The sequence below is a fragment of the Suricata suricatta genome, chromosome 11 (assembly GCF_006229205.1).
Source record: "Suricata suricatta isolate VVHF042 chromosome 11, meerkat_22Aug2017_6uvM2_HiC, whole genome shotgun sequence".
NCBI lineage: Eukaryota > Metazoa > Chordata > Mammalia > Carnivora > Herpestidae > Suricata > Suricata suricatta.
The window spans coordinates 32,859,052-32,884,427 of NC_043710.1; the positions used below are offsets into that span (position 1 = coordinate 32,859,052).

Genomic DNA, 25,376 nt, shown 5'->3' on the forward strand with positions numbered 1-25,376 from the left:
CACCCAGGTGCTCCAGGACCGTCTAACTTTAGAGATTGAATGCTGAATCACAATGATATTGTGCCCTACTCAATAAGATAGAGGAAAGGTAAATAGGATAATGTAGACTGTAAGAGTTCTGCTTTGGGTGCAGAATGTCGGTAATTCACATAGTGTGGTTAAGTAAGACTTCAATGATAATGGGACATTTCAGGGGGGACCTATAGAAAGCAAGCAATTACACCAAAAGAGGGAAGAACATCTGAAGCTAATCACAGAAGCAAAGGCCCTAAGAGGGAAGTGTGATTAGCATGTTTGAAGAACACATAGAAATCAGTGTACTTGATGAGTGAGCCAAAGGGAGAAAGGAGAAAAATGAGATCAGAGAGGTAGAAGCCCATTACAAGGAGTAGCAGTTTTAGTGGACGTGGTGTCAACACAGGGAGTTTAAATATTTTATGGAGCAATTGGGTTGTCACGATGATTGGGGGGCACTACTGAAATTTATGGAGCTTGGGCAGGGTCACCGGGTATCTTGCAGTATATAAACACGTATATATAATAAATAATTGTACCATGTGTTTAATGATTTTTTAATGCCCTCATGTTTAAAACCTACTGCAAATGAAATTAGTAGTACTTTACTACATAATAATGTTAATTTTTAAAAATAAGAAGTTATCCACACAGTATAAATTAGTATATTTTCCCCAAATTAAAATGGAGTAAAAACATTGTCTTGAAATTATTGAAAAATTTACTGAGCAATCTATTCCAGATGTGCTACTCAATACACAGTTGGCTGTAAGTAGTTTTAGTCAAGTGATTGAGTTACCACATTAAACCAATTGTAAATATGTAACTGAGGAGATTTGAGACTGCCTTTCAATTATTAAATTAATATAGATACAGGAAATGTAAGGGTTTCACTGATTTTAAATTATAGAGTTTGTTGCCCTCTACATATTTTATTTTGTTTTTAAATGTTTATTTATTTTTGAGAGAAAGAGAGGAAGCAGGGGAGGGGCAGAGGGAGAGGAGGACAGAGGATCCAAAGTAGGCTTTGCGCTGACAGCAGTGAGCCCGATGTGGGGCTCGAATTCACAAACTGAGATATCATGACCTGAGCCCAAGTTGGATGCTCAACCGACTGAGCCAGCCAGGTGCCCCCACCCTCTACATCAGGTTGTGTAAACTGCATAGGAGGTTATTTGAGGATGGAATTCTGCTTTGTAAGAACTGGCAGTATGACACAGGGGTTAGAAGCTTGGACTCTTTGCTCAGTCTAGGTGGCTTTGAGTGCTAGCACTGCCACCTACCAGCGGCGTGACTGGGAAAATTGCTTAACTTCTCTGTACCTGGTTTCCACATACGTGAAACAGTCATAATAAAAGCACCTGTCTCAGAGGATGTCGGTGATCAGTAAATTAGGTGTTACGTGCAAATATATTTTTTAATGTTTATTTATTTTTGAGAGAGGGAGTCAGAGCACAAGTAGGGGAGGGGCAGAGAGAAACGGAGACACAGAGCCCTACCTGGGGCTCGAACTCACAAACTGTGAGATCAAGACCTGAGCTGAAGTTGGACTTCCAACCGACTGAGTCACCCAGGCGCCTGTACAAGCAAATACTTCTAACAGATGCCGGCAAATGGTAAATGCTGCATAGGAGTTTGTATAGTTGTTGTTGTTGTTACTGTCCCAAATTTATACCACTTAAGCTCTTTGTAGCAACTTGAGATTATATTTCTTTGTTCATCCTCCATTCCCTGCTACCCATCCGTAGATATTCTTTCCAGGGTCTTTAAAGTTCTGAAGACTAAAGACTGAAGAGGTGGGGTCTATCTCCCTACCCTTTGAGTCTGTGATGGCCTTGTGACTCACTTTGACCATACGAGTGTGGTAGAAGTGATGTGTGTATTTGGGCCCTGGGCTCATGAGGTAGATAGCCTGTGGCCTTGCCCTGTTGGTTCTGCTATGTCAGGAAGCTGGGCTAGCTTCTGGAGGACGAGTGGACAAGAGAGGAGAACAGAGACACCCCATCCAGCTCGCAGACATGTGAGTGAGGCCTGTGGACATCTTCACCCAGCTGACCCTACAGTTGATCACAGCTCTATGAGAGGCCTGTGGAAACATGCAGAGAAATAACCCAGCAAATCCACAAAAGTTATTAAAAATGGAAATCCTTTTTTAAATGTTTTATTTTTAGTTGTTTTTTTTTAAATTGCAGGACAGTTGAGCATGTCCTTTGTTTTTATGCCATTGAGTTTCGGGGTGAATGTTCTACAGCAATAACCAACCCATTTAAATGCTTTGACACAAAGTGGGATTTCTAGACTAAGATGTGCCATCTGTGCGATATTGTCACTATCCTGTCCCATGTCAGAGCATAAGGAATTGTTCTCAGCCTCACGTTATAAATTAGGCTCAGCTCATTTGCAAGATCATACATTTTCATTATCTCCACTTGGACATTTTATAATTAGTCTCCTCATGTTGTCACCACTTCAGTTAAAGTTGTTTCCTTCTTTTTCTTATCACATGCTAATAAATACAGTCTGTTAGTATCTGTCCTTTGCACTAGTTTATACGTTGCTCTCTGCCCGCCTTCTCATTTTTCTCAGACTTCTTAAAAACTAAATGGCTTCTGAATTACTTACTTCTCTTTAATCCAAACCTTTTCATTATAAGAATGCACAGGCGATTACTTTCTAAATATCATCTTTTATAGTGGTTTTTAAGCATTATAGGTGACATAGTTTGGGGGCTAAATTTATTTCCTTTCAGTTCTCCTTTTACGCTCATTGTGTTCTAGTAATATTTAAATTTTCAGAAATAAGATGTAGAGGTATAAGATATTATTATTGAATATTATTTCAGCATAGTAAATGCTGTTAAAAATGTTTGCTTTAAAGTGGATATTCAAAGTTTGATAGGGTTTTAACCAATGCTATGAAGCCTTTTAGGTCATCATGAGGATTGACTCTTATTCTCTGTGAGACAGGTCATTACAGCGTTTTGACTGGTGAATCAGGAGGTCTAGTTAGGAGGCTTTTGCTGTAACCCACACAAGAGCTGATGGTATTGCAGTGGTCAGAGATGATGCAAGTGGCTATATTTTGAAAGTGGAGCATAGGAACCAGGATTCTTATATGAACTGGATGTGGGGAGTGAGAGAGAGAGGAGTAAGGAATAGATCCATGTTATGTGAGTTTGAACCAACATGAGAAGTTGAGTTACTATTTACTGAGATAGAAAAGAATGTAGTTTGATCGGGTCTGGAGTTTTGAAAATAATCGAATATATATTGATGGTAAGTGTTACTTGTACTGTTTTTGAAAATAGGCATGAAGCATGCAACCCCTCAGTTGACCTTCTGTTTATACTTTTGACTGTATACATAGATAGATATACACCAAAGTGGACCATTGAGGGAGGGAGGGACTAATTGAAAGACTGGGCAAATGCATTCATTCAGGTATAGAACTTTGTAGTTGGAATTGTCTCTATGGTTTCGTGGAAGAGAAACCAGAGGGTCAAGTCAGAGTGAGACAGTGGCAAAGCTCAAAGTAGAATTCAAGGAATTTTACTTCTGATCATGTCTTTTTCACACACACACACACACACACACACACACACACACGTTTTTTCCCCTCAATACTGCCTCTCAGGTTGGACTGAATTAGCTGAATTTCATGAAACTAAACATAGATGTTAAAACCCTTTACTTTGTCCAGATTTCTGTAGCAATTTCTTCGCTGTCTTTTCATTTTTCAGAAACAATTTTCCCTTTGTTTTCCCAAACATCATGTGCCATCCAGGCCCAAAGTCAAGACCAAATATTTTCTGGATTTACTACAATATTTTTCCACTCCTGGTACCAATTTTTATATCAGTTATCTACTGCTGTGTAACATACCACCCCAAAATAAATTTCTTAAAAAAAATTTTTGTTTGCTTACAATTCTATGGGTGAGTGATTTGATAAAGGCTCAGTAGAGTCCTCCTGACCTCCCATGGCCCTTATATATGCCTGCCATCAGCTAATGGGTTGGCTAGCGGTCTGTGAGTCTAGGGGAATTCAGTCAGACAGCTTATCTATGTCACAGTGGGTCTCATCCTCCAGTAGGTTATCTTGAGTTCTTTTATGTGATGGGGAAAAATTCCCATTGGCAGGGCACACCTTTTTACACCAGCATTTTTAAATCACCACTTGGATTATGTGTCTTAAGTTATATTTCTCCAAAAGCAAATCCTGAGACAAGGGTTTGAATGCAAGTCACTTGGGGGGTAGTGATGTCATTGAACATGGATAGGCAAGTGGCAGTTAAAACATGGAAGGAAATAAAGCTGATAGAAGGTGTGTTTTTGAGTAGGTCACCACTGTGAGCAGGTGAGGTTCAATCTTATTCGGGATCTCTGGTAATCAGATAGATCCTGTCTCAGAGTTGTCCTTCCTCAATGACAAAGAAGCCCAAATATTTGTTTAACTCCCTTTGGTCACTAGCTTTTGGCCAATAACACCACCAAGCACTTCCAGCTTGCCCTGTGCAAGGGCTGAAATGAAACCCTGAAGCAAATGATCACAGGTGCATTTAGATACCATCAACATGTACTGGAATAGTGAGTGCCAATAAACTCAGGCATCGCACCCACACTGACTGCTATAGTCATTAATATCCCATTATATTCCTGTCCCTGTACTTGGCACTCTCATATACTATGCCACTTGAGCCTTATAAGTACCAGTTTGAGACAGAGAAAGCCATTGTTTAGTGAAGTAAATGAATTTTCTCAAGGGCATATGATTTGAACCTAAATTGTCCTCCCCACAAAAGTTTTGCACCATTTTCTATCCTATGACACCTGAAACTTAACTCTTCACTGATTCCTTACCTCTTTAAGCATATTTCCCTTATATCTGGTGCCCTTAGTCACACACCCACTGGACTATACACAGTATACTGAATCTACCATCCGAAGAAAGAGGGTCTGCAAGGAAGATGGCTATTTTCTTGGAGTAAGGGTTGAACGGGGTAAGTTGGGAAATGTGTCTTAGTATGAAATTGAGTAACAATTCTGCCAAGGGAATTACCTTTAGGGTTTCAAATAAAGACTCATCTTATACCTTGAAACAACACTTAAGTATCATTTCTAGGAAAAGAACAAACCAGTAGTTAACTCTGGACTTAGTAAAAAAATTATTTTTCTTCAATGCAGGTAAGACAGAATTACAACCAATTAAAAACTACTACCAAGAAATTGAATCCTCAAGTCATTTGCTACTTTAAAAAAATATGCATATATTTTTAAACGCTTACTTCTTTTTGAGAGAGAGAAAAAGAGAAAGCAGGGGAGGGGCAGAGAGAGGGGGAAAGAGGATCCAAAGTGGGCTCCACGCTGACAGCAGATAGCCTGATGTGGGGCTCAGACCCACAAACCGTGAAGTCATGACCTGAGCTGAAGTCAGACACTTAATCCACTGAACTACCCAGGCGACCCATTTTCTACTTTTCACATTTATTTTGTTCACTCCACACATGTTTATTACGCAGGAGAAGACAAAAACTAGTGTTGTCTAGAATATTTACTCAGGAAGACCTTTCTTGACTTCTGATGTTAAACCAGATCCAGCTATTAATGTATGCACAGCTCCTGGTAGTTCTTCTAGAACATATCATACCTGGAACATCACTTGTTATTAGTATGCATTTGTTATTGGTCACTCCTCTAACCTGTAAGATCCCCTAGGTTACAGATGATATTATATTTGGTATTATCGTATGTCAGAATGAAGTAGGGAAGTCAGGTAATAATTATTTAATAAATGAGTGAATATGTGAAAGATGAAGATAAAAATGAATAAAATAGAACACTGTTTACATGTATCAGGGAGGGTAAGTGTGGTAGGCTGAAAAATGCATCCCTTCCCCTCTAAAAAAATATCAATATTCTAATCGTGGACCTGCGACTATTACATTACATGATTTAAAAAAAAATCTTCGGGGTGCCTGGGTGGCTCAATTGGTTAAGCCTCCAACTTCGGCTCAGGTCAGATCTCACATTCATGGGTTCAAGCCCCGCCTCAGGCTCTTTGCTGACAGCTAGCTCAGAGCCTGGAGCCTGCTTCCAGTTCTGTGTCTCCTTCTCTTTCTGCCCCTCCCTCTCTCATGCTCTGTCTCTCTCTGTATCAAAAAAATAAATAAATAAAACATTAAAAAATTAAAAAAAAATCTTTGCAAATGTGATTAACTTAAGGTTCTTAAAATAACAGATTATCCCGGCTCTATCCAGGTAGGCTCTGTATACACTCATATGTACCTTTCTAAGACGGAGGCAGAGGAAGGATTTGAGAGTCAGGAGATGAGGCAATGTGACCACAGAGCCACATTGTGATGGAAATGATGGAACTAGAGTCTATGGAAGAAAAATTATTTTAACATTGAGGATTTAATATTCTTTCTTAAAGCTTCCAACCTGCCAGCACCTTGATTTGGCCCCAGTCAAATTGATTTTTGTATTTCTGGTTTCCAGAACCTTGAAAGAATAAATTTCTTTTACTTCCAGCCCCAACGAATCTGTGGTACTTTGTTACAGTAGCCTCAGGAAACAGATACAGTGACATGATTAGAGCCTTGCTGTAGCAGAAACAATGTGCCAGAGGTATGGTTAATGGAATGGATGTGCAAGGGTTGGAATTAGGGAGATCATCTGTGGGGGTGCTGCAGTCACCTGGGAAAGGGGAAATACAGGTCTGGGCTGAATTAGGGGCAATGGGATATAAGAGGAAACAGTGGCTTCAGGAAGACCCCCTGGGTAAATAGCCAGAGGATCTGGATTTTTATTCAAGCAATAAAAATTTAAAAATAAAAACATTTATCTTCTCTATCATGAGAAGCTTAAGGAAGAATTGAGCTTTAATAGAGTCTTGATATTTCTTTGACTTCAAGCAGTCCATATTTTTCCTTTCTTCCAAGTATAACCAGCAAAACATCATATTATAAATCCAAAGCACTAACCTTAGAGGAATACCAGAACCTTCTGAGCAGCTTGTGTGTAAAATCTCACCAACTATTTGCTTGTCATTCTCTCTGTTATTTCCAGTACTTACAACTGCGGTTCAATAAACCAGTACGCTATGCAGCCACTGTCATCTACATCGTGCAGACGGTAAGGGGAAGAGGACAATTACAGAGGCAGAAAATGTGGGGTGACCAGAGATGGGCTTGTTTACTTAGGGGGTCAATTCATGAAACTAAGAGATGGACTTAACACTAAGAGGAAACTACTCTGTTCCAAGGATAGCACTTGGGAGACATGTCATTACATTGAGAATTATCCACATTGTGCAGACCCTGTATATCCATCCAAATGGTAAACAAGTGTCTATTATAAGCCACAAATGAAAAACATTAAAACTTTATTTAAAATTTTTCTTTCACTTGTACGCGTTGCTTTGGATGTGAAATGGTCTGGTAACTGGTTTTTCATTAGGAAACTGTGTTGAAACAGGAATGTGCATTTTGCTGAACCTCATTTTAAGGCAATATTCTCTCTTTCCCCTTTTGGGTTCCCCTCCTACTTCCTAGGCTCTGGGCTCCTTCGTGCTGTCCCCTGTTGGCCTGTGGCACACTGTTGGTGTCCTTCCTATGACTCACCAAGTACCTTATGCTGGAAAATAGTCTTCTTCCCTTTCTTAATCAAAACTTCCACTTACCGACTGCAGAATTTAAGAGAAATGGAGGAAAGCAGCACTCCCTGACCTGCCCGTACACTTCTGCCTTTTAAAACCCTCACACAAATCTCTAAATGGTGAAGTCACATTTAAAAGAAAATGGGGCTGCACTCACTTCCTTCAGTGTAGTGGCTACGATCCTGGGAGTCCAAAGACGAACCCACTCACGTTGTTATAGTCTGTCTTGCACTGTACTGTCTCCATTCCCAAATCCATATTTCAACAGGCTGCAGAAAGGAGGCTGAGTCATTGTGACATATGCATGGAGGCAGGGGTGGGTGGAGAAAGGTTAAATCAAAAAGTTACCTGGAAGCCTATTTTTGTATCCTTCAGAAATATCCCATATCTAGCTATAAAATCTCATCATTTATCTTAAAAGTCCAATGCTCTTCCTCCATCTAAGGCTTATTAAACCGTTGGCAAACCAATGACAATGATGGATGATTTCAAGATTAGAGTCATTGTCAGTGACAGGTCTAGTGCACTCGTTGAGGGAAATACCTCTCTAAGGTCAGTAAGGAAACTTTAAGGCAGGTTCCCTTCCCTTCCATGTCCCTGTTCATACTGTTCACCTGATTCTTGTTTCTCCACTAGATTCTCTACACAGGAGTGGTGGTATATGCTCCTGCCCTGGCGCTCAATCAAGGTGAGTTACCCATATTCCCTTGGGTACTTACCATTGTTTGTATGCCTACTACACCTTGAGAAATATACATACATTTTGGGGGGAACATCCTTTGGCTAGGGGGCTCTGATGACTGTAGTTGTCACAACATAAAGCTCCAAAATTCCAACATGGAAAATAATGGAAATTCTTAGTTGCTCAATTTTGCCCATATGGTTTCCAACACCAAGTCTGATTGCCCTTTGTTGATTTTTTTCAATCACTGAAAAAGTAACAATTTTGGTATTGCATACACATAATCACAAAGTTTGTTTATAATGTATGATCCTGTCTCAGTGATTTAATGAAGTAGTTAATCTGAATATAGTTATAAAAGGTAGTTGTAGTGATTATTTTAAGAATTATACTTGACCTTTTTGAGAGAATAGAATCCTAGAAACAAAAATTTAAAGAATTTACATAAATTTCATAATGATTCCTATAATATTAGAAGTCTTCAATGTTCAATTTAATCATTCTATGTGCTTAATCTTGAGAAATATTTACAAAGCTAATGTTCAGGGGGTTTCAAAGCACTCAGACAATATCTGTTAAAAAAAAAACAAATGGTTGGTGCAAAAAACTGGAAGTTACAGAATTTTAGGAGACAAACTTTGGCCTTCAACATTATCTAAAAATTAGAGATGGAGTTGAAGTCTAGTAATGCAATAACATAATGCATAATGCATACCATAACAACAATATTTTTCAGGGGTAAATTTAATAAGAGAAAATTCTAATTTGATTTCCATTTGTCCATGAAGAACATTGACAAAAATATGACTTTTTTTCAGTATTTGAAACTTTTTCAATATTTTTCTCCTTTTCTAGTGACTGGGTTTGATCTCTGGGGCTCTGTGTTTGCAACAGGAATTGTTTGCACTTTCTACTGTACCCTGGTATGTATCTAACTGGGAAAAAAATATTTAACACCAACTCCCAATATGGCATAAGGGCAAGTCTCCAACAACAGGGCATCTATTTATAGCAGAAATGGCTGTTCCAAAATTAAATAGAAATATGCTGTCTTATCTGTCACAGTTTCCTGAGGAAGGTTCTGTTGTTTTATTTAAATTTCTTTTCAGTACCATTAGTAGAATTGGGGTTCTGGGCTCATTTGAGAAAGTCATGGCAAAGAAAAGATTTAGTGAAAGAAATACCTTCTTGATCAGAGGATAAGTGACCATCTGCAATTGCTGAGGAAAAAAATGTGCTTGTTCACAGTAATTATGAACCATAGGTAGCACATGTTTCACTGCCTAGTGATTGTGAAAGACAAAATGCATGCATGAATGATAAAAGATGCTGGTGTTTTGTAAACTTGAGGATTCCACAGGTTGTTTTTTCTGTTACTTGTGGATAATCTTGAATTACGTTAACATTTGGCTTAACACATGCTCAGCTTTTAAGCAAGGAAGCTGGGTGGTACTGGCAACATATTTATATAATTGTTAAAATCAATTTAATTGAAAAAAAGTCATTGAGCACCTATAATTTATCACGCCCTGCAATGGGAATCTTTATTTTTCTGAGTCATTGGCAACTATATACAGAGGCTGTAAGGACCCAGTTAAAAATATGACAGTAGTTTTCAGATGGCTGGATTTTCCTTTCTCCTTTATAGACAAAAATAAAGTCATCCTCTGTTGTCATATAGCAGACCATCCCTGGATTTTGGTCCTGTGTGCATATCAGATACTCTCTGAACATATATCATGAAAATATACAATGTAAAAATGCCCCTATCTCTCATTTCCATACATTCAAATTCCACCACTTGTTTGCACCCCTGATTTTTTTTCATTCTATTCATACTACGTTAGTTCTCTCTATTCCAGACACATATCTCTTACCTAGGTTAAAAATAAGCTCCTGGTCCATATCCGTCTGGCCGTATGTGACAGATTAGTTGCTCTGAGGCATCTATCCCTACACGGATAACTAGATGCATTGCTAGAGCACTGAAGGCAGACTTCTTAGCAACAGTAATGGAAGGCAGAGACAGTGAAATAATATCTTCAAAGCATGGATGGAAAACAATTGTCTACCTATAGCTGCATATTCAGCAAAACACTAACTTTCAGGAACTGTCAGGAACCAAGAGAACCAAGGGAGTGTACCGCGTACGTCTTCCCCTGAGAAAAAACCTACAGGTACTGTGGGATGAAGAAAGATTATCCAGTTTTAGATGGAGGAAGTGATGGTAACAAAACAAAATATAAACACTTACTAAGTCTAGTCCAACAATTTTTAATACTTAGTGATAAAGATATTTTTAGTATGGTATAATTACATATATATTTATAATGTATAACATTATAAAATACATTCTTACTACCAATTACTATTATATGTAGTTTTGGTATTAAGAAAAAAAATAGCCCTTATTTGGACAGCAATAGCATGTAAATCAGAAAGAAAGTAATCAGACTTGGTGGTTTTGTAATCTTTGAATTGTTGGGGATTAAGACATTCTTTAAACATAGACTTAACTTAAAGACTTATGGCAAAATTTCAAGACGTCCCATTTAAATAAAAAGACCAAAGTGGAAAAAGGGAATTAAAACAATACATAACAAAACCTCAAGTGATTTAAGAAAAGAGAAGAAAAACAGAAAAACAGGGAAAAATAGAGAAGGCACAAATAGAAACCGAAAAGTAAGATGTCAGAAACAAGTCTGGATATTTTAATAACCACAACAAGCTAGAATGAACTAAATTTACTGCCTCTTAATTGTTTTCAGTGCTTCCCTCCACCCTGCATGCCTGTAAGATTAATCTTAATCACCCATTTCTTCATGCCACTTAACTGACCCAATTCTCTTCTTGCTTCTTATTGTTCAAAGGATAAAGTGTAAGCCTCTTAGCCTAGTCTTGGAAATCTTTCCTGATGTGCGTCAACCTGTTCATTTAATCCCTTACACACCTCTGTCCCATCTCTTCTCTCTCTAACCAGGTGACAGGCTTCTGGATCCACTACAACGGTGGCTTATTTATCTAACACTTGTTGCTCATATTGCAAACTCTTTATAATCTTGTGACTGCACAGCATAATCCTAGACAACCAGTGGAAGATTAAAACAATAAGTGATTCCTGCCATTCAGGGATTTGCAATCTAGTGAAGTAAACATTAGATTTCAAACATCACAGACTGATTAAATACATCAGTGACATCTCGGGATCATGATCAGGGTTATAGATCAGTGGTGTGTGTGTGTGTGTGTGTGTGTGTGTGTGTGTGTGTGTGTGTGATTGTATGAAAGAGTTATACAGTCAGGGAAATTTTCATAGTGGCTATAATCTGCCTTTTGATGTACATTTGATAAAGTGTTTTGTTCTCTTGTGTCATGTCTAACTGAAGTTCAGGTTTATGCATATTTTTACATAACCAATATCAAGTAGCCTCTGGAAACTGAGATCTTTGACATTTGGTCTTCATTCACTAAAATCTGATGCTATGATTTGGGTTTAGAAGCCTTAATATCTTTAAAGAAAATCAAAATACCACTATTTTGGAGGTGGGAGATAAGAATCGATTATTTCTCAAGTCAGAATGTGAACACAATAGATAAATACAAGGCCTCTGGATGGACTTTGATGTCTATTTATTAAGTTACATTTTACTTACTTGTTAAAAAATTTTTTAATGTTTTTTATTTTTTGAGAGACAGAGAGAGACAGCGTGAGCAGGGGAGGGTCAGAGAGAGAGGGAGACACAGAATCCGAAGCAGGCTCCAGGCTCTGAACTAGCTGTCAGCACAGAGCCCTACGCGGGACTCAAACCCATGAACCGTGAGATCATGACCTAGGCCGAAGCCGGACACTTAACCGGCTGAGCCACCCAGGCGCCCCTAAGTTACATTTTAATTACAAAAGAAATGATAGGGCAACCCCAATGTTTCCTTTCTTCTCCAGATAAAGATGAAGCCTGTCAACTTTTCACAGAAGTTCTTGACATTCTGGAGGAGTAACCGGGGATGATAATTCTATTTTTCAATATTAAAAATACCGCCTCCTTCTATTCTCATAGTGCTTATTCATTTCTAAAGCACTTTTTAACAATATCATTTCATTTAAGCTTTCCCAGTTTGCTCATTCCACCTTCACTGTGGTCCTGAGGGGATTCTATACCTGGATTACTCCAGCAGCCTCTTTTTCACTTCCTTTCCTCCGGTGCATGTGATCTCAACTGGAATTGTACATTAGAATCCCTGGGGAGCTTTCAGAGAACATGCAGGAAGGGGTCCCAACCCATACCTCAATTTATTTAGAATTCTTGGGGTTGGGGCTGTGACATTGGTTTTGGTATGTTTTTAAACTCTGTATGTGACTCTAAAGAGGATCAGATTTTGATCCGCACCATATCAATCTCTTGTCGGGTGCCTCTGTCCTGAGTTCTACTCTCAGATTGACCCTCTGGTCCTCTGGAGAAACTGCTTTGCTCACCTCACTACTTCATCATCCTCTACTTCTCAAAACTCCTTTCTCCAGGAATGCCTGGAATCTATCATTATTTTCTTCTTTCTCAGCCTTACACCATCTCAATTCTCCAAAACTGATTTATTGGCACTCAATTAAAAAATACCTTTCATGTTGTATAAACTAGAGCCAAGTGATTATCCTCAATTCCTTCACTTCCTCAGAATCTGTGTGCAATTATTCACAAGTTGTGTCGATTTGACCTCCCAAGTATCTTTCATATCCATCTACTTCTTCTCTCCTGCTCCAAGCCTCTGTCATCTTGGGCACAGACTCCTAAAATTAGCTCTGAGCTCATCTCTTACTCCTTCTTTTCTCTCCATGGTCCAGCAATCAGATGTCCTCACTACCACCTCAGACACCATTAAGAAGCAAACTGTTCAGCGCAGAGCCTGATGCGGAGCTCGAACTCATAAACAGATCATGCCTTGAGCCAAAGTCAGACACTTAACTGACTGAGCCACCCGGGTGCCCCTAAACTTTTTAAATGTTTTTTTTTTTATTTTTGAGAGAGAGAGAGACAGATCATGAGTGGAGGAGAGGGAGAAGTAGAGGGAGACTCAGAATCTGAAGGAGGCCCCAGGCTTTGAGCTGTCAGCACAGAGCCCAGTGTGGGGCTTGAACTCACGACCACAGATTATGACCTGAGCCGAAGTCAGGCACCCCTCTTTAATGCTCTTTTATTGCTCGTAAGAAATCATTTAAGTAGGTTTGTCAAAATCTGTGTGTTCTTAGCTCTAGCAAATTCAGCAACCTCCCTTTGGGCATTCTGTATATGCCTTGATCTATATATTCTCTCATTTCTTTAGGCAGCCATACATCTCCATCCTTCATGTATGCTCTTCCCCTCTACTCTTGTCCTCTGTTCGCAGTAAATTCATACTCATTTTTGACAACATAGCTTGGATGCCACTTCTTCAAGACTAGGTCAGGACTCACTGCTGTATGCTGTCATAGTAACCTGTCCTTCTTAACTGCACTGTTCACAATCTTAAATAATTAATTATATTATTGTCTGATATCTGCTTCTCCCACCAGGTTATAAAGCCTATGAAGTTAAGGAAGGAACCTGTGTTTTTCCACTTACCATTTTTATTCCTATGCATAACATAGTACTTGACATATAAAATACCTCAGTGACTATTGGGAAAGAAAAAAAGAAAGAAGGAAAGAAGGAAGGAAGGAAGGAAAGAAAGAAAGAAAGAAAGAAAGAAAGAAAGAAAGAAAGAAAGAAAGAAAGAAAGAAAGGAGGGAAGGAAGGAAGAGGAACGAAGGGAAAGGAAGGAAAAGAAAGAAATAGAAAAAGAAAGAGAAAAAGAAAATTCCGTCATCAGAGAGGTTGTTAAGAATTGGAAGACTTGCAGCCTTCCTTTTCAAGAACTCACATCCATTCTCTCCATTTCAGGGAGGATTAAAAGCAGTGGTGTGGACAGATGCATTTCAGATGGTTGTCATGATTGTGGGATTCTTAACGGTTCTCATTCAAGGATCAGCTCATGCTGGTGGATTACACAATGTGATAGAGCAATCAACAAATGGATCTCGACTAAATATATTTGAGTATGTCCAATACTACTTTTCCATGTTTAAAAAAGATTTAGCTGCATGACCTCAGCAACTACAAGTATCTGGGATCAAAGGAACATCTTTGTTCACTCACTTCTCTCTGCCTCATAGCTTTGATGTGGACCCTCTCAGGCGGCACACTTTTTGGACAATCTCAGTGGGAGGAACTTTTACATGGCTCGGGATCTACGGAGTTAATCAGTCGACCATACAGCGATGTATCTCTTGCAAAACAGAAAAACATGCCAAACTGTGAGTTATAAATAAAAATTTCTGTTTTCTTTCCCCATATTGGATAATTATTATATGCTTGGGTGTGTGTGTGTGTGTGTGTGTGTGTGTGACAGAGAAATGGAAAGATTTCAACTTTCAGTAAGTTTTTGAGGCAGGCACTACTACTCCCACTTCAGCAGGGAAGTGGTGTGCGCTTACGTCTGGCTGCCTTTGCTCTGTCCTTTGCTATCTCCATTTACTGAGAAATTACTAGGATAAATCATGTGCCATGGGTGGCAGTGCAGAGGTAGATGCGTATATTTTCTAATCACAGTTTCTGTGATGAGGTGGCGCCTATCACTTGTTTGATTCAGCTGTGATCTCTTGAGCTACTATTTTTCTTTTCAAATATCCTTCAATTTTCCAAGGACAGGTTTAAAAGAAGGAAAGCCAAGGTCATGTGGTGAGGCATAATGAGGCTTCTGCTAATTCAACTCTTGCTGAGCTGTCACCAGTCCTGCCGGGCCTGCTTACCCTGCAGGACTCCCATGGAGGCACAGTTTGTGAGGCCATTTCCAAGCCCTTCAAGGCATCCTGCTCTAGAACAGGGATTGGAGGAAGTGATGTATTATTCTGCAGAACTGGAAGCAATCAGCTAGAATTACATCCAAAACGGACTTTTTATCCTCATTGTTGCTGTCCAAATACCAGCACCCAGATTTATCAGGATGCCCTCCATGTTTCTTAGAGTGAGGAACAGCCACTGCAAATATTTCCACAACTGATTTTAAAATACTTTCAATGCATAGTTTTCTTTTTTTTTTTTACATTTTTTATATCCTTATTTTATTTTGAGAGGGAGACAGAGAGTGAGCTACAGAGGGGCAGAGAGAGAGAGAGAGAGAGAGAGAGAGAGAGAGACAAAGAATCTGAAGTAGGTTCCAGGTTGTGAGATGTCAGCACAGAGCCCCACGTGGGGCTCAAACCCACAGACTGTGAGATCATGACCTGAGCTGAAGTCGGCCAGTTAGCTGACTGAGCCACCCAGTTGCCCCTGCATAGTTCTTTTCTTTAGACTGAATAAAAGGTAGCATTGCTGGGGCATGGTTCACCATTTTGTAACTTGAATTCCAAAACAGCACATATTAGTTCTATATTTCACACACTCTCAGAAGGAAGAATTGACAGCATTATCTAAGTATCCCATTCAGTCACTGATATCATATTCAAATCCTATTACAATCAATAATATTAACAAACCCTCCACACTAGATCATCACTTTATTAAAGATTTGCATTACTGAAAATGTAAGATCAAGTGTGACCTTGATCTCACAACTCATTTGAAATTAAAATTCATTTTTAGGGGCCCCTGCCTGGCTTAGTAGGTAGAGCACAAGACCCTTGATCTTGGGGTCATGCGTTCATGTTCGGTGTAGAACCTACTTAAAAAAATAAATAAAATTAAAATTTATTTAAATTCTGTTTTAAAATGGAGTTGACTGGGGGCTGTTGGGTGGTTCAGTTAGTTGAGTGTCTACTTCTTGATTTCGGTTCGGGTCAGGAACCCAGGGTCATGGGTCAAGCCATGTGTCAGGCTCTGCACTGAGCATGAAGCCTGCTTGGGATCCTCTTTCTCCCTCTGCTCCTCTCCCCTGCTTGTACACCCTATTATAAAATTAAAAAGTAAATAAAACGGAGTTGACTGTATCTCTACAGGGAAGGATATGATGGTGAGATAAGTAATAAATCTGTTATATCTAGAGTTTTTTAATCTTATGTTTGTGTTACATTATTTTTTCTTGTGAACATGCCTAATTTCTCCCTTTACTACATTAGGACCTTTTTTCATCATTTTTCCCAAAAGGTCAAGAATAATATTTTGTTCTTATTAAATATTTATCACTTAGTTAAATATTTATCACAAAGGTCATGCTTATATGTGTTTAAGTATAAACACATATCTGGAAACACATATTTATGTAGAAATATACTTATTTATATGTGTCTGTATACAAAGGTGTGTGTGTGTGTATGTGTTGTGTGTGTGTGTGTAGGCACACTCATATGCATATACACACACACTTCCAAGTTTATGTTTGTATTTGCATAGCTGTATGCCTCACTTAGTAAACTGAAATCAAGCAACAGTCAACATAATTACATTCATAATAGTTACTTGGAGTCTGGAATTTGTTTCATGAGTATTTAATGGGTACGAAAACTGCCAGAAAAAGGAGATATACTCATGGAGCAAAATGACATGATTTGTTAAGCATTTAGGATTGCAACTACCAGTTACACCCATCCCCTCTTCTGTGGAAGGACCAGAGCTATGATAGGCATTTTTTGTCAGTTTATTTATTTATTTATTTTAAGAACAAGAGAGAGAGAGAGACAGCAGGGGAAGAGCAGAGAGAGAGAGAGAGAGAGAGAGAGAGAGAGAGAGAGAGAAAGAGAGAGAGAATCCTAAGAAGGCTCCATGCTATCAGTGCAGGGCCTGATGCGGGGCTTGATCTCATGAACCTTGAGATCATGACCTGAGCTGAAATTGAGAGTCAAATGCTTATCTGACTGAGCCACCCAGCCACCCTGCTGTAATAGGAATTTTGTGAGAATATGAAAGGAGAAAAAAATAAAAATTCTCTTTAGAAAATACTTCCCTGAGAGAATCCAAATTGATTTAGTTCATACAGTTCAGGAATGAAAAGTCAGTCCAAATGGTCAGGACAGTTGAAATGCATGCAACTGAAAGAGAGGCTGCAGGGAGGATGTGGTGAGGCCTCTACTTGTCACACGATGGACGCCTCAATGTTCATTCACCACAGGTGCGGATAGAGGCCACTTGGAGCCAGCTGCCCATCGGCTCTCACCTAGAAGATTCTGCAGAATGTTGATTAAATGCTCTGCTTCTTATTATCTGAGAGCCTGGTGCCATTAGAACATTCCATCAGAATTTAGGAAATTCTCTGCTAGCTGGGAAAATACATCCTGAAACATTTGTAGGTGAAAATAAATCCAGAATGTTCATACTGAAAGTGTCCATGGGTTAAAACCAGGCATTTATTTATGCATGTGATTTCATGGCCAGGAATGCTGATTACTCACTAACGATGATTTGATTGATCATAAGCTCAATTGATTTTCCTCACATCTAGAAATAGTATCACCCACCATGTCATTTTAGATGTTCCTGGGAAGTTGACTTAACCTCCTCTTGTTTCTAGAGGTTTATGAGTTTATCTTTCAAGTTCATCTTTCAAGACTATTGGTTGTAAATGGTGCTATGAGGGTGGAAAGGGTTGATGCCAGCTCTTAGGTCCCTGCACATCTCCATCCTGTCTCCTGGCTAAGATAAGCACACCCACTCGAGTCACTTTTGTTCTATTCCACTGCCTTAGTTCATTTCCCTCATATCTCTTATCACATCTAAAAGCATCTTATTCATTTATTTCATTTCAGTGATCATCACCTGTCTCTAATTCCAGAATTTAATCTCTATGGGGATGGGTCCTGTGTTGCTCACTTCTATACCCCAGTATCTAGAACAACCTAGTACATAGAGATGCCTGATAAATATTTTTCAATGAATCGATGGAGTGGCTTAAGTTACAAGTATGAGAATTAGCTTGTAAAGAATCACAGTCCATTTCCACAAAAAAAATAAATTCATAACACAAGGACTTTAATATGTAATACAGTCTCACCATTGGTTTCTCCTTTCCCACAGTTGACTGTTGAGGTTATAAAATTGTTTCTGGATAATGTATGAATGTTCTCTATATGGCTATATAACGTACATTTATTTTAACCAAGTGTAACTAATTAAATCCTTATACTAGTCCTGTAATAGAAGTAGAGCAGGGTGTTAACACTCTTTTTTACAGAAGATTTGACTGCTTCAGCATGTTATATAACTTGTCTAAGATCAGATGGCTGTTAGAAATAAAGTCTTATGACTCTGGGCCCATTGTTCCCTTTAAAAAATAAATGATATAAACAGTACAATCATATTGTACTCAATTTCTGCCATTAATTAACTCATTCATTCAATTATTTATTACCTCAAATAAAATAATGTCTGCTTTGTGCCAGAAGTATTCTGCATCACTGTGTTTGTTTGAGTGGAGGAAATCAATAATAAGCAAATAAATATATTATACAGTTCCAGATTATCATACACGCTATAAAGATGTAAAAGAGCATAAGAAGTGGAAACAGATAAGACAGGTGAACGTGACTGTTTGAGATAAAGAAGGTCTGGGAGGCCTCTCTTGGAGGTGGCCTGAGTCAAGGCTTGGGTCCAGTCGTCTGGAAGGGGAGGAAAGCGAGAGTACAAGCAACACAGTTAATAGATATTGGCCACCTCGTGTGCCCCTGGTATTCCCACACAACCTTCTGTAACTCAACCCCTCTACACAAAAACAAATGATCTGTAACTCCACACCAAGCATTGTTAGAATTCTCTCAAGGAAGTAACTTCTGGGGTAAGTCCCTCTTCTAACATAAATAGCATAAAATAGAAACTTCCAAACGAGATCATTATTAACCATATTTGTTTCAAAAATGAATAGTTTGACTTAAGGGCTTTATGAAAGCTAGGTACACCTATATATTATGGGTGTTAGGAGGCTTTGAGATTAATGTGTCCTTATATTTAAGTGTGGATGTATCTGATTCCCTTTGAACAATGACTGGATCCAAGGAATTCCCCGCTGTTACTCTCCTAGCCCTTTGAAATTCTCCCCAGAATGAGAATGTTTATTAAGTCCAGCCCACTCTCAAGTCTTCCTTGAGGTGAAGAAAATTAGAATTATTTTGACCTTCAAAAATCGGTAATAGTTACAATATAGCCATAGCATACTGCCAAGGTACTCAAGCTAGAATTAAGCATACCTGTGTGTTGTTCAATAGAAAGAAATGTTCCCCAGAATATGGGTAAAATGACCTTTAGCTTTTGAATACTTTCTATTCTCTCTTAAAAAAATCAACTTTAAATTCCTGGATCAGTCTCCAGTGAATATTTCCAAAATACGTCTACTTCTACATTTATCTCATTATGCCCCTGGGAAAAAAGATATGAAAATGTAAGTTCACTTTTTGACAGTTTTATGAATTGAGTGGGGGGGAAAATCACTGGAAGTTACATAATATGAGTGATCGGTATTTAAATTTCATCCAAGATCTTATACGACACATTGAGACTGTGCAGAAAAACTCCTGATTTCAAGAGAAAAGCCATCGAAAATCCTCATTCAAATTTTGTGATCAGCCTAAAAATGTAACATTCCCAAACAAAAAATATGTAAAAGTGTACAATGTAATGGTTCTTGAAGGCTGTGGAATTTTATTTTATAGCAAAAAGCCCCCAAAATTTTTACCTTGGACTTTTGGTGATATCGTCATCATCCTGTAATATGGCAGAGAGGTTACTGATAGAGCCATGTGTTCTCTTCTAGAGCCTTATATTTTAACTTGCTGGGTCTCTGGATCATTCTGGTATGTGCTGTCTTCTCTGGCTTAATCATGTACTCCCACTTCAAAGACTGTGACCCTTGGACTTCCGGCATTATCTCAGCTCCAGACCAGGTATGTGTTCCCTTGGGGCCAGAAGGGATTGCTGAAATCAGTCTGCTTCTGGCCATAAATGAGTAATATTGGTTCTTTCTCTTTTTTCACCTGGATCTCAAGGCACTTTCTAAGACCCAGAAAGTTAATTTCTTTCCTCTCCTCTTGGGTGACATCACTACACACCAGGTTCTAATAGGGGGGATGATGTTTAAAAATGTATCTCACCTTGTCCTTGAAGACAATGCCACAGACCAGGACAAGGCTGGGGAGAGTGGAGGTTAGGCTTGAACCCATGGTTTTGGTTGTCCATGCAGCCTTTCAATTCTTTTTTCTACATGTCTCAAGGTTCATTAAAGATGCTTTATTCTCAGATTGAACAAAATTACCCTTACTTCTAAAATGCTTCTGCTCATGTGTTCTCATCATAGCTTGAACACCATCAGCCCAATGTAGTACATTAAATGTGCTTTCAAAAACTTCAGTTATATGGGGCACCTGGGTGGATCAGGTGGTTGAGCCTCCAACTCTGGATTTTGGCTCAAGTCATGATCTTGCAGTGGTGAGCTCTGTGCTGAGCCTGGAGCCTGCTTAGGATTCTCTGTCTCTCACTCTCTCTCTCTAAATATATAAATACTTGAAAAAAAACCCCTCCATTTATGGAGGATATGCTCAGGAGGAACCATTACTTCTCTCCCCTCTGTATATTTCACTGTTCCCTCTGTCCTGGAAGGAGGTGGTTCCCCCTCTCACAAATCTGGCTAGAGAGTAGAACCATAATTCCCAGGTTCCTTGAAGACCTGTTTTAAGTATTTGTTGTTAGGATTGAATTGCAAACATTAAGGGTTAACAGGCAAGGGAATGGCATATATGGCAAACATAAGAAAACTAAAACAAGTTCATGAACCTTCTACAGTTCATCCAACCCTTTTTCCTAGTATCAGCTGCCCCTTCTCACTCTTCCTTCTCCCCTACAGCTGGAGCTGGACTTCAGGTTCCATGAAATTGGACTGATCATAACTTTAACTGCAAGCATGTAACAACCTTAGTCCATGCAAACTCCTCTATTATTTTTATTTTTTTCCTCACCTCCTTTTGCTAAAAATAGACATCTTCACATTTCAGACTCTGCCGATAAGACCTCTAATTCCATCTTGTTTTGCCTCTAAAGCTGATGCCATACTTTGTCATGGAGATATTTTTCACAATGCCAGGACTGCCTGGACTCTTCGTGGCTTGTGCCTTCAGCGGAACACTGAGGTTAGTATACTGACAACACCCCGCTCTGATGATGCTGATGATAGTGACAGTGGTGACGGCAAGGGTGTGAGATTACAAGGGTGATGGTGGCGGTAGTAATCACCAGTAATTACTGAGTACTTGCTGTGTGTCAGCTGGGCTGCTGAACGCTTCACACAATGGATACAACGTTACTCAGAAAACTTCATGAAGTGGTTTGAATCTTAAGATAAGTGCAAGGCATTAGAAGCATTAAAAATTTTTCAAAACCTGCCAATTATTTTACTAGCTGAAGATGGATTTATTGGGGCTTGTTGGGAAATAAACGATAAATATAATCCAGGACAAGTAAGATGTAGCAAAACCTTATAAAAGTCTGGGGAACAAAGGAGACGTATGCTTTTTTTTTTTTTTTTTTTTTAAGGAGAAAAGGACTAAGTTGGGAAGGCTGTTAATGAACTATAAGACCACGGAGTAAACTGAGAGTTCAAAGTGTGGCAGCTTTTCCTTGGCTGAGTTGTTGCTGGGGGGAAAGCTTCTCTTCCTCAGACTGAAATAGAGACTAGTATCCAAGTGCAAGGTTAAATTTCTGTCTTCCTCATGGGTCTGTCTGCAATTGACTATAAGTAGTATGGCATGAAGTCTCCTCCTGCCAAAACCCCCTGACTGCATTTTAATGAGGTTTTCCATTACTAATTTTCTCAGAAGGTTTGAAGCTGGGCAGTGAGTGAGTGCTGTCATACAATTGAAGCCTCACAGTTCTATCAGGCAAGGGACTATGATAAAAGCAAGATATCATATGTTTGCCCTTATAGGTCTAACAGGAGAACAGGAGAAACATAATGGAGGACCATGGGGAGGGGAAAAGGGAAAGAGAGTTGGGGAGAGAGAGGGATGCAACCTGGCAACTTGAGAGACTATTGAATACTTGAAAACAAAACCAGGGTTGAAGGCGGGGGGGAAGAGTGGTGGTGGTAATGGAGGAGGGCACTTGTAGGGAAGAGCACTGGGTATTATATGAAAACCAATTTGACAATAAACTATTAAAAAAAAAGAAAAGAAAGTGGGGAACGAGTAGCAGGCATTTGCTTGATGCAGGTGAGAGATGCTGGTAAATTGAAAAAGTGTGAAGGCAACACAGTATCATTACCTTCCTTTACACCAGACCCTCTGCCTACATGAACTCAGCTGGTTGGAAAATCCTCATTTCCCTTCCTGGAGCTCAGTTGCAGATAATCATTGACAAGGTTTGTCAAAGGCCAATTTTAAGATAGGAAAATGGTCAGAGTCAAAATTCAAACAGTAGCAGAAGATCAAAGTAAAAGCTCTAGATCTTATTCCTCAAGTCTGTTGTCTCAACCCACAGAGTTAACCACTGTTAAAAATTTCTTGTCAATGAACCTGAGAATTTCCTTGTGTATGGGAACATATATACCTTTTAGTGAATGAAAAAAGGATAATATTATATATAGACTTGCATTTAAGGTAATATAACTTATTAATCTTTCCACATCAGTAGATCTACCCTACTTTTTCTATATGTAATTTATTCAATCAAGCCTTTAATGTAAGACGTATCTAACAAATTTATGTCTTCGTCTGCTCAGACTGCTTTAACAGGATATCATACACTAGATATGTTTATAAAAACAATTTCTTACAGTTCTCAAGGCTAGGAAGTCTAAGATCAAGACTCCAGCAGATTTGGTGTCTGGTAAGGGCTCAAGTCCTGGCCCATTCGTGATAATTTTCTTGTTGTGTCCTTACATGGGTGAAGGGGTAAGGGAGCTCTCTGGGATTTCTTTTGTAAAGTCGCTAAGCCCGTTTATGAGAGCTCCATTGACTTGACTTCATCATTACCAAAGGCCCCAGCTCCAAATACCATCACATCGGGAGTTAGGTCTCGGCATATGACGGAGCACAAACATTTAACCCATAACAATTACAGTGTATATATTTGTGAAATTGTGCAAGGATATATGTAGGCTACCTTCCAAGAAGTAGAATTACTTTGTCAAAATACTTAATCCTTTAAAGTTCTCATGGACATTGCTGAACTCTGCTGCAAAAACTCTCAACAGTTTATATTATAAAAAGAAAATACTAGAGTGTTTCTTTCCTCATACTACCACCAATATTGGGTGCTATCAAACGTTTCAACTTGCTAAACTAATAGGTGAAAAATGGTAGCTAATTTGAATATGAATTCCATTGACCATAAGTGGGACTGGTTACATTCCCTACTTTCATGAGCCATTTATTTGTATTTCTTGTTCTGTAAGATACCAGTTCATGTTCTTGGTTAATTTTTCAAAGTTTTCCTCTTTGTATACAAGAAAAATAGTCTCTTGGCATATATCTCATTTCTTCTCATTTGGTGTTTGTATATTTGCTTTATTTCTGAGTATATGGAGATTTTAATTTATATTGACCAATTCTTTTACATTATGGTTTCTGGATTAATATTATTCTCAGAAAGACTTTTCCACTCTATCATTATAATTAATAACCCGGACACCATTCTAGTACATTTATGGTCTTATTAAATAATCAAATCATCAAATCATCCAGATTATATGTGTGGTATAAAAAGTGAACTGTAGCTCCACACTTATTTTCCTTTTAGGTTAGTAGCCAGTTATTCCATTACTTTTTAGTAAATAAGCTATCATTAGTAAATAAGCTATATCCTGCATTCTTCCATATATTTGGGACTTTTTCTGGATCTTCTTTATATTTATTTAATCTATTTATCTATAATGATACAAACACTAATAATTCTAACCACTATGCTTTAAAATATGATTTAACATCTGTTATTCATAATGTTTTTTTAAAGAATTTCCCTTGATATCTAAAATTTTTTCCCAATTATTTTCAGTTAATTATTTTGTATTTGATTTTACAGGACTTGTGATATATGCAAATACTTTTGAGTTTTCTTTTTTTTAATAGTTATACTTCTAAGTTCACTTTCATATACTTGTGCATTGAGAACAATGGTAATAATTGAGATTAGCAGGGATTCTTGTTTTTGTGATGACTTTGAAGGAGACGGCTTTTGGATTTTACCATTAAATATGATATCAAGTTTTAAGAGATATTATTAACATTTAATAATATTTATTTTAAGTTAATAAATTATAAAAAGAACAAAATGCATATATTTCTTCCACTTTTAAGAAAGTATAAATTTTAGTAAATTTTTGCCACTTTTGAAGTGGATTTTTTTAAGCTTTTGGCATATCAAGATGTTGACATTTTCCAAAACAACATCCTTGAATTTATATAATGACTTTAACTTGTTTTGGTGTGTAATTCTAATTTAGTGTATTACTGAATTGTTTTTACTAATATTCTTTTTAGGATTTTGCCTCAAGAACACCAACTGATATTACTCTGTGGTGTAAAGATTAAGATCTCAGGGAAGTTCAGGACAGAAAAAATGAGCATCAGGGAATCAAACACAAGGGGAATGACACTCTAGCTTTTATTTTATCCCTTTCCTACAGAGCATTCCTTATTTATCTTTTTCATTGCTCTAAGGCTGAGTCTCTCTAGATTGGAAAACATACATTTGTCAAAAGAGAATGGTTGGCTCATTTGGTCTTAAGACCAAAAATTCTAAGAAAGGGACACACTTGGCAGTGCAGGCTATGGAGAGATTACTTCTGCTACAACCTTAAGGAGGATGTTGTTCTTTATGAGAAATTAAATAAGCGTCCATGTTATTCTGCAAAGAAAACCCCAGTTCCAGGTCCTTTGTCACCATAATGAGTTTTAAGGCCATAAGAGTGGACTCTGAGTGGAAAGTCAGAGAGAGGATAAAACCTTTTATGTGGTTTTAGTCTTTGCCCATTTCCATCTTATTCTTTGCTCCTTTCTCCATTACTAATTGCATTCTACCCAATCTGGTGGCTTCAGGTTGTTGCTG

At 38.4% G+C, this 25,376-nt stretch overlaps 1 protein-coding gene across 2 annotated transcripts in view; it reads left to right on the forward strand.

The window, feature by feature from the left end:
* The window catches only part of SLC5A12 (solute carrier family 5 member 12), a 48,577-nt gene that overhangs the window by 3,064 nt on the left and 20,137 nt on the right, over positions 1-25,376 (forward strand). For both annotated transcript variants that reach the window (XM_029957175.1, XM_029957176.1), the window contains exons 2-8: positions 7,082-7,147; positions 8,307-8,358; positions 9,208-9,275; positions 14,262-14,416; positions 14,534-14,674; positions 20,095-20,224; positions 21,375-21,463. In XM_029957175.1, coding sequence (XP_029813035.1) covers positions 7,082-7,147; positions 8,307-8,358; positions 9,208-9,275; positions 14,262-14,416; positions 14,534-14,674; positions 20,095-20,224; positions 21,375-21,463 — 701 coding nt within the window. The remainder of the gene's footprint in view (positions 1-7,081; positions 7,148-8,306; positions 8,359-9,207; positions 9,276-14,261; positions 14,417-14,533; positions 14,675-20,094; positions 20,225-21,374; positions 21,464-25,376) is intronic.